Source organism: Magallana gigas, chromosome 3 (genome assembly GCF_963853765.1).
Source record: "Magallana gigas chromosome 3, xbMagGiga1.1, whole genome shotgun sequence".
In the NCBI taxonomy this organism is placed as follows: Eukaryota; Metazoa; Mollusca; class Bivalvia; order Ostreida; family Ostreidae; genus Magallana; species Magallana gigas.
In genome coordinates, this window is record NC_088855.1 from 570,042 (window position 1) to 579,872 (window position 9,831).

The 9,831-nt window shown below is 37.3% G+C and overlaps 2 protein-coding genes across 3 annotated transcripts; both read right to left on the reverse strand.

Annotated features, from left to right (window-relative positions):
* Positions 1-1,160: 1,160 nt before the first annotated feature.
* On the reverse strand, positions 1,161-2,785 carry LOC105338494 (uncharacterized). Of its 2 annotated transcripts, none has more exons than XM_011443643.4 (2): positions 2,699-2,785; positions 1,161-1,994 (listed from the first exon to the last, which is right to left on the reverse strand). In XM_011443643.4, exon 2 carries the CDS (start codon positions 1,949-1,951, stop codon positions 1,418-1,420), a length of 534 nt encoding a protein of 177 aa, XP_011441945.3. In that variant the 5' UTR covers positions 1,952-1,994; positions 2,699-2,785; the 3' UTR covers positions 1,161-1,417. The 2 variants fall into 2 exon arrangements, with proteins under 2 accessions (XP_011441945.3, XP_011441946.3); XM_011443644.4 differs by lacking the exon at positions 2,699-2,785 and adding an exon at positions 2,526-2,675.
* Positions 2,786-4,825: 2,040 nt separating this feature from the next.
* On the reverse strand, positions 4,826-9,506 carry LOC105338493 (UPF0764 protein C16orf89 homolog). Its single transcript, XM_011443641.4, has 7 exons — positions 9,272-9,506; positions 7,863-8,172; positions 7,312-7,423; positions 6,884-7,037; positions 6,524-6,782; positions 5,989-6,041; positions 4,826-5,130 (listed from the first exon to the last, which is right to left on the reverse strand). Exons 1-7 carry the CDS (start codon positions 9,447-9,449, stop codon positions 5,051-5,053), a joined length of 1,146 nt encoding a protein of 381 aa, XP_011441943.3. The 5' UTR covers positions 9,450-9,506; the 3' UTR covers positions 4,826-5,050.
* Between the last annotated feature and the right edge of the window lie 325 nt (positions 9,507-9,831).

Sequence of the window (9,831 nt, forward strand, 5' to 3'; positions counted from 1 at the left end):
TAAGACATAATATACCTATATCGTAAGTGTAAAAACACATATTATTATACTTTCATGTTAAATACTGAAATCTGATTGGTTTAGACGCAGTTGGTAATCAGTTCTATTACCCTCTGCGTTAGCAACACACTTGGCAACGGGTAACAGAACGAACTGTTACATGCGCGTAAATTATGTGCGTACGGTTCGCCGTAGAATTCACTTCATTTCTATATATTTACATTTTCAACTGTCTTTGTCTGTGATATAAAAACAGTAAAATTTTCTTTAAAATTAAGACATTCAGTGTAATAAAATAAATAGTGCCTGTTTGGGAGGGTAACTGTTGAAATTGACACCCCTCGAAAACCAAAACAATGGTTGTCTCGGGGTGTCAATTTCAACTGTTACCCTCCCAAACTGGCACTATTTATATAATGTTATTTTGTAAATTGTGTATTTATACCCAGATCAAGAAAATTTACAACGTTATAATTTCAATTTCCTATAAGTAAAGTGAAAGATAAGTATAACTTCAAAATTAAACAATGTGATGCATTGTAAATTTCGTATACACCCCTCAAGAAAATATGAAGAAAGTATTTCTGGACTAAAAAGTACATGACTTTGTATTTCGTGAAACCATGTAAACCAATAAACAAAATTATTCTTATGTTTAAACACAAAATAATCTAAAGAACAAATACAAATTAACTGTATTTTTTGTATTGAATAAATCAAATATACATGTATAAATATCAGTTCATTAATATGTGTTTATTTGCTGTTGAATTTAGAACACCGTTTTCATGATCAAAACCCCACGATGCTGGTAAATTTTCAATGGACTTGGGTCTTTATTTGCCACCTTTGGTCTCAATATTCAACGTTGAAAAATGACCCCGGCTCAATTTTCCACTTTGATCAAAATTCTTCGCTACAACGGCATTATAGGCAGCAACATTGATTTCATTTACACTCCTCTTAAATTGGATGAAATTGGCCAACTTGCAGAGTAATGACAGATTTCTATCATAAAAAAGGAACACCACCCCCCCCCCCCCCCAAAAAAAAAAGAAAGAAAAAAAACCCCACCATAATATATCCATTCCCCCCTTCCAAACCCCCCCCCCCCCAAAACAAAAGAAAAAAAACAAAACAGACGAACAAAAACAACAAAATACGCATAAAGTTTTAATGCATTTGCCATGAAACAAAAACAAAAAATTCCAATATCATTGAAAATATTTTGAATCAAAATAAAATTAAGGCGTCATTCTTTACACTAGAAATAATTAACTGCATTGTTCCGCGCAGTTATATTGATTATGATATATATACATAATTACATATCATGCAGTGATGCCATCATGACATTTCACGACTGGAGTAAGACAGAAACCAACTAAGGTACGAGTATTTTCATTGGTCATTATGGTTATTCCTGTAACAGTCGGAGGAATATTCCAACAGAACACCCCAGCACTACGATCTGTGCCAGGAACTTGGAGAGCGACACGAAGTAGTCCATGGCCCGCTGGGTTCTGTTAGAGAGAGAGCAGCAGAACACACACTGGGCCAGCGCCCGCACCGTGACCTCAAGGACGGCCCAGCCGGCCTTGACATACTGAATCCAATGAACAAGCTCCCGAGTGTTAACAGCGATAGCTAGGGCCACGCCCATCTGAGGAACATCCTCCACCCATGTGGATACCATGGACACGGTGTCCGCCAAAACACAGGACCCACTCTCCGTGAACATTTCTATAGCGAGGTTGATGACCTCAAACACAAAGGTCAGTGACCCCAGAGCGGCGACCACAAGGATGACCCAGTGTAGATAGCCGTGGTTCACTATGTAAGAGTCGCTACTCTCCTTGACCCGAGAATAGAACAACCAATCACAGGAAAGGTCAACTCCCTCAAGGACGAACACCACCACTAGCACGGCCCAATGGCGACAGGAGGCCATCTTTCTTCTCCTTGGAAACAAAGCCTCAATCGTGTCAAGGTCACTGAAACATTGATGAGCGAAATATTAACGTAAACATTTCTCTTTATGTCAGAGTTTGATGGTACTGGTTTGTTATCTGCAAACATTCTCTTTTATTATACTTTCATGTTAAATACTGAAATCTGATTGGTTTAGACGCAGTTGATAATCCGTTCTATTACCCTCAGCATTAGCAACACACTTAACAACGGGTAGCATAACGAATTGTTACATGCGCGTACGGTTCGCAGTAGAATTCAAGTCATTTCTATAGAAAAGCATTGGAGTTTTCTTTAAAATTGACATTAAGTATAATAAAATAAATAGTGCCTGTTTGGGAGGATACAGTTAAAATCGACACCCCTCGAAAACCATTGTCAACCTCCGCTTCGCGTCGGTTGACAATAGTTTTCTCGGGGTGTCAATTTCAACTGTTACACTCCCAAACAGGCACTATTTATATAATGTTTTGAGATATGAAAAAAATACTTGCAACACTCCGTTTAAATTGCAAATGCTTTAAAATATCACCACAGTAATATATCTCAGAGACCTTATTTCAGCATGACCCGCTGCCAGCTGTATTCAATACCGTTAGGTATACGCAATAAACCTCGATATGCCATGCCTTTAGCATAGATCTTTACGGTTGTTGAAATATTAGGGGTGTTCGAATTGGAAAGCACCAACACGCATCACCACCTCCGTGCAGTAGCCATATCTTACCTTGAGTGTGACAGTCTACACTGGGATATCAGCGGCCATTGTTACTCGGCCGGACTACCCCATTCTACAGATAACAGCCGAGTACAAGTGTTGACATCCGTGTATAAACACAGGTACAGCAGGTGTTACTAAACACAGGTACAGCAGGTGTTACCGGCGTGTTATTGTCAGTAATTACAGGGACATCCTAGCGTTGACTTGAGGACCAGTCAATCGGAGACATATTGAATACATGTCACCGAGAGCTTTCGAGGAAATGAATGAAAGGTACATGTGGTTACTTCACAGGAATATTTTTTTAACTTATCAATTCCAGTTCAAACAAAATTGGAAGCACATGATTCAGTGGTCATTGGCGTTTGGCCAGTAACCCAAAGGCTGCTTGTCGAAACTTCGCGCTCTGATCAATTGATGTTGTGTTTTGATGTTGAGTTTACCTGTGATGGACTGGTGTCCCATGGGGGGGGGGGGGGTCAGTGAGTCCCATCAACCTAGCACCACTTACGGATACAGGGATAAGCACCGGCCTTATGCGTCGTCATACCTATTTTCTGAAAATCAGGAGGGTTTTTTTCATCCAACTTTGCTTTTTTTTCGCACATCTGACTTTTACATATGTAAATATACTTCTTATGCATCATGTCATCTTTCGTTATCAAGAAATTGTCTGCTGGTTTTGGTAAATTATTTCAAGGTGTAGTGAGCCACTTTAAAGAATTTATTTATTTTTTATGATATTATGATGTACATGTAAATACTTCGCATCGTACACCCCTATGTCATGATTGGAATGGAATTGTTTGCACATTGTTTATAGGCGTCGGAACGGGGGGGGGGGGGGGGCACTTTATTGCAAAGGTATATATTACCATAATGAAAGACCCTATTTTAAGTCTACCCCCCCCCCCCCCACGTTCAATATGCTTCCAACGTCACTGTTGTTAACTTCTCCGAAGGTATGACGACGCATAAGGCCGGTGCTTATCCCTGTATCCGTAAGTGGTGCTTGGTTGATGAGACTCACTGACCCCCCTTGTGTCTTTGTGTCACACAGTGAGTCCCATCAACCTAGCACCACTTACGGATACAGGGATAAGCACCGGCCTTATGCGTCGTCATACCTTCGGAGAAGTTAACAACAGTGACGTTGGAAGCATATTGAAAGTGGGTGGGGGGGGGGGGGTAGACTTAAAATAGGGTCTTTCATTATGGTAATATATACCTTTGCAATAAAGTGCCCCCCCCCCCCGTTCCGACGCCTATAAACAATGTGCAAACAATTCCATTCCAATCATGACATAGGGGTGTACGATGCGAAGTATTTACATCATAATATCATAAAAAATAAATAAATTCTTTAAAGTGGCTCACTACACCTTGAAATAATTTACCAAAACCAGCAGACAATTTCTTGATAACGAAAGATGACATGATGCATAAGAAGTATATTTACATATGTAAAAGTCAGATGTGCGGAAAAAAAAGCAAAGTTGGATAAAAAAAACCCTCCTGATTTTCAGAAAATAGTTCAGTACTATTAGTAATATTGAGTAAAGCCCCAGTCGAGTTCTATCTCATGGTCTGCTGTTCACACAACCGACACTTTAACCAATGAGCTATGGTGATATTCAACCAAATCGATTGATAAACTCCCACTGGTCCTCCTAACTCAACGCGAGTTATCTTCTTTTTAAGCGTGGCATTAAAAACAGGCTAAACAGAAAAAATATTCAGTCATTTTCCCTCTAGGCTAAAAAAGTAGCTCATATTTTGACACAATTTAACATTACAAAAACTTTAAATCGCCATCTTGTGACGTAGTTTGTTGAAAAGTATAAGCATCGATGTATCTTAAAAATATTAAAACGACTCCTTATATAACACTGATGCGGTTTACGTATTTTAATGGTAATGCTCCAAACTTTCATAGCAGCATGAACCACCATAGAAAGCATTTCATTATTTGAATGAAAGCAGCTGGTTGTTGTTTGTAATAGGGATATGGGTGACTATAGGTCCAGCAGCCCAAAGTCGAAGAATCGTTAGAACTTGGTAATAATTAAGACTTTGAGACTATAAAATACTAACTAATATCTTCTTAAAAACTTCGGTATAAAGAAAACAACACAACATCTTACTATTTAATAATGAAATAAAAAAATAATCCAATGGTATTTTATGTAAAATAAATATGGTTAAACACTTCGAAAATATTCAAAGTTTTAAAAAGGAGAGAAGTTTTAAGAGAAAAGAATATTTCTGATTCATATAGTTAAAATGATGACGACGTGATTTTCAATCTGCAGGAAATTGTTCAAAGTGTGTTTAAAAGAGAATTGTTTATTGACATATTTACATATGTAAAATAAGATAATTTAGATATGTTGCATAGACCCCAAATCCTAAACCGGAAGTGTGGGCGAGACAGTCGTCTGCAACGAAAAAGAAATAACAGATATGAAAAAAAACCAATGAATGTAAAATGATGTGAATTTAAAGCAAACAAGAAAATATACATGTTTATAGCGAAGTAAATTTGCAAGTCCCCAAAGCTTCGTCGTAAGCGGGTTTTACGGTAGATGTATACCAATAATATTAATTAATTTGACACATACATGAAAGTATAAATTTATCATAAATAACATTTTAAAAAACTATAAAGACAGATAGCTGATACTGGGAGCTAAAATTCGGGTCCTAGGACTGTAGAATCACTAGAATGGATCTGTTTTAAAATGATACGATAATTTTATCATTCAGTCTGTTTATCTTAATTATATTTTATGCCTGTTAATTGTCTGTCTTAATCATTTAATGTTCTGTACACCATAGATTTAATTATTTTAAGTTAAGCGCTTTAGAGTATATTTTATCATATCTAGAACTATATAACTTTTTTTATATAATAATCACAATAAACACACCAAGATAGCGTACATTCCAAAATGGGAACTTTTAGTTCATTTTTCCTGTAGAGGCAACATGAATAAAAACGTGCCTCATTTAAATCTGTCAGTTTTGAGCTGTAATGCATTCAATCATTTTCTCTGATAACACACGTGTTTATGACAGATCCAGAAAAAAAATATAATTTAAAAAAAAAATTGTTAACGTTGACTGCTTCTTGTGACGCAGTTTTGTTGATATACGTCTTTTTTTTTTTTTTAGAAATCCTAATTTTTTTTATAACGGACTAATTACAAACCAAATGTACATGTATATTGTGAGCAAGATATAAACTAGAGATGACGCATGGTGGCTACACACAGAGAGACATGACGATATGTTACCTTTCATTCCCTTCTCTCTCATCAGCTTCCTCATGGTAGGACTAGAATTTGTCCTGAAAAATACAAAGTCTGTTTAATCCTCGTTTTGACTTAATAATTGTAAAAAATTGCCTTGAGCAGGAAGGTAGAACGACGTACTTTGTTTTGGTTGAATATAAATGTATATAATACTAATAGTACCCAGAAAGATATCGGAAACTTTGGCCGGTTTCATACGCTAAAATTGTCTCGTTCTTATGAATAATTCATGCCCTAGTCCATAGGCTTCTTTACACTTTCTTGACGGAAATGCCACTAGTCACGTTATAAAACCAAGGCATTCGTGTGTGTTATATAACAACGGCAAAGTTTCATTACATAATCATAATTTTCATACATCAAAAAGCTACTAAAAATTTTTTCGCTATCTCTGGGTTGAAAATATAATCATGAAAATAGAAAATTTCAATGGCTTGGCCTACACTAGCGTAGGCGACACTCATTGAGGGTTTACGAAGATGAAAAGATACAAGTTAAGTACAAATTGTAAGCTCACTCGGCCTTAAGCTCCTTCTCTTGCTGTTCCTCGTAGGACTCCTTCGATTCCTGCTCCGCTAGTTGTTTGGCCTTTTCTATCGTTTCCTTGGAGACGTTCATTCCCTTGTATACGTCATGCACCATCTCGTCGGTCAGCTGTTCAAGGTCGTCCAAGGTCATTCTGAAGCATCCATAGTGCGTGTCCATCCAGCGCAGGGTCATGGCCATCCAGTCCTCTCTCATGAAGCTCTCGTATCCCAGGGGGCCACACAGCACGGCTAATACACACAAAACAAGACAAAAACCTTAGCGACCCCAGTCAAGGTTAGTCTATCATAGATTAAGCGAGTAATCACTCGTCGAAATATATATAACTTACTTTGCTCCAAGAACAGATCTCTGTTTATGCTTTTCACATTTGTTTTCTTGACAAGACCTTCAGCCTCTTTATAGATTTTTTCGCACATCCGTGATTGCACATCCCTTATTTTCTTCCCCTTTAGGTTTCTCTCCACGTCTTTTAAACAACCTACCTACAACAGAGTTCTTATATTGAAACTATGACGTTATTTTCAATTTAAACACCGAACAACATTAACATTTAGTGTGGTTTTTATCATTCCTTTGAACTTTTTTTTTCAGGTGCTACAGTATTGATGTTTCAAATTCTAACCATTTCAATGTACATTGCGATATTTGATTGAACTAATCTTTTATATATTTCTTTCTGTGTTTAAATCAATAGATCCAAATGCTAGAACCAATGATGTTTATAAATCAATAGATCCAAATGCTAGAACCACTTACGTGTTCTATGACAATGAAATACAGAAGCTGATGTGTGAGGGCGTATTGAGACGTGTCCGGTGACGTCATAAAATCCCAACATTCCGGCGTCACCGTGCAACGAGGTAGATTCCTTAAAATGATAGCAATAATAGGTCATATTTTGTCAATATACCCCAACCCCTTCAATTAAGAAATGACCAACAATTCAAAAAGTTCACCAGGATATGAACTTGGTTGGACACGTATTAATCAAATCCCGTGAAGCCCGAAGGGCATCTCAGAAGATTTGGTCATGCACCAACCAAGTTCATATCCTGGTGAACTTTTTAACATTGATGTTTATTACTTACATTTACGTTTGAGAGAGGCAAATCGCCCAGAATTATCAAAATTTCAAATTTGTTTACAATGATTTAATCGTTAAACAATAAGCGCGCGCTGTAACCATTGTGATGCCATGAAAAAGTTCAGACATAATTTTGTTATTCTAAAGGTTCATATAAGGAAGTGAGTTTGATACAGTTAAGCATTGAGTTTTTACGCCATCCTTAGAGCCAAATATATCCTACTTGTCAAACGTTCCCATGACCCTGGCGTAACAAGCGTCCCCGTAATCTTCGTCATATGACGTATTGGTCCCCAGCTTGACGGATCCAAGTTCTGCTTTGTCAAACAACATGGCTTGGTAGGGGAGGATCCAGGCTTTTGCAATGGTTTGGTAGAAACGTTCGTAGTAGGCGGGGTCCGAATCTTTGACGTAAGGCAGGGCCTTGTCGGAGGTTTCCCCTACCTTTGATTCGAGGTCCTTTATTTTGGACAGGTAGCGTGCCGAACAGACTGGCCTCTTGTGGCATTCCTCCACCGCCGCCAAAATCTGACCTTAAAGTAAAACGTCTCAGTCAGACATTTTACACTGAATGAACTAGGAAGGAATTTGATTCCAATAACGAGAAATGATAGGTAATCTTTAAACCAAAGGGCAAAGTGTAGTTTGGAACGATGGTAACGGTGCACTTGAGAGCTAGCAAGGGTCAGCAAAGGTCGGACAAAAACAATGGTAAAAACAAGTATGTTTTCTAAATGTTATTAATGATCATTATGAATGTCGAATAACATTAATGTCTTCCATATGAAAATACGATGTAACTTAAAGTCTAATACACCTCCAGTTTTAGTGATCGAGATGACAAAATCGTCAAAACGTGAGCACATTTCATGATTTGTCAATGCCATACATATATATTTTTTATATGCTGCATTTATATCCCCAGAGAAATCGCGTGGCTCAGCCATGACATATTATCTATCATGCCTATATTGCCGAATACTGTGTAATACTTCCTCAAAACCACCCAGTTCAGACAAAATCAGAAAGTTATCCAATTCACAAACAACCAATAGCTTGAATACGTTTAACAAAAGACTTTCATAAGTTAATTAATAAATAACAATTACTTGTTAATTATCAGAGACTATTTTCAAAACTTTGGAGATGAAATACAGCATAGTTATTTAACGAATGTCAACTGCTACGAAATTTCCTCTTATTTTCAATTTTAAAAACCATAGATCTTTGAATGTAGATACAAGGTGTTACAGTAACTAATCACGAACAATCATGATTCTATCAAAGCGATATACCATATTTTACAGATAAAGCTACACGTCTTTATTTATTTTCAAAAGGCCGGGTATTTTTTCTGCATGAAACTTCAATCTTAAGGAATCTATCCTTTTGAGAAAAAAGTCTTTTCATTCCTTCCTTTGAAAATGGAACATCGTGTGTAAGTATGGCGATATGTATATACCAACCTTTAAAGATAAAGTTTTTAAAATACGTAATCTATTATTCTATTCGTAGGCGAATATCTATTATAAAATGTTTTAGCACTGTTTATGAAATATCCATCCCTTATAAACAAGTACCTGTTGCTTGATCCGCGCCCGTTCAAGATTTACGTAAAAATTCCCCACGCACCTTGCGCCATTCTGAGACCAAACAGTCCGTCCACGTTGATGTCGCTGTAGTCGGAGCTGAAAAACTTCGACTGCTTCTCCAGATTGTCCAGGACCCTATCCAGAAGACCGTTTCCAGAATTCACCACGAAGCCCGAGGCCCCGAGCCCACAGAGGGCGATAAGTAGCGCCCTGATCATTGCGCTGTGAAGTTATTGAGTGACGGGGTTAGGTGGTCTGCTGTCGTTATCTCTCAGATAGCGAGCAGTCGCGACCAACATTTAGTTCTCTCGATATACGAGTATTCTAGACACATAGAGATTATACATTTCAAAAGAAAACGTTTTATACGTGATAATTTATCAAATGATACGCGAATAAAAATGTGCTCCCTGTTTTCAGTGTTAAATTTAATACTTTAACAGACTCTTTAAAATTTGATTGTGCCTGTGTAACGATATATAAAACAAGTGTGAAAAAGCAATCGATATTTACTTAATTTAACAGTATATAAATTGAAACCCCGAGAAAACCATTGTCAACCGACGCGAAGCGGAGGTTGACAATGGTATCGAGGGGTGT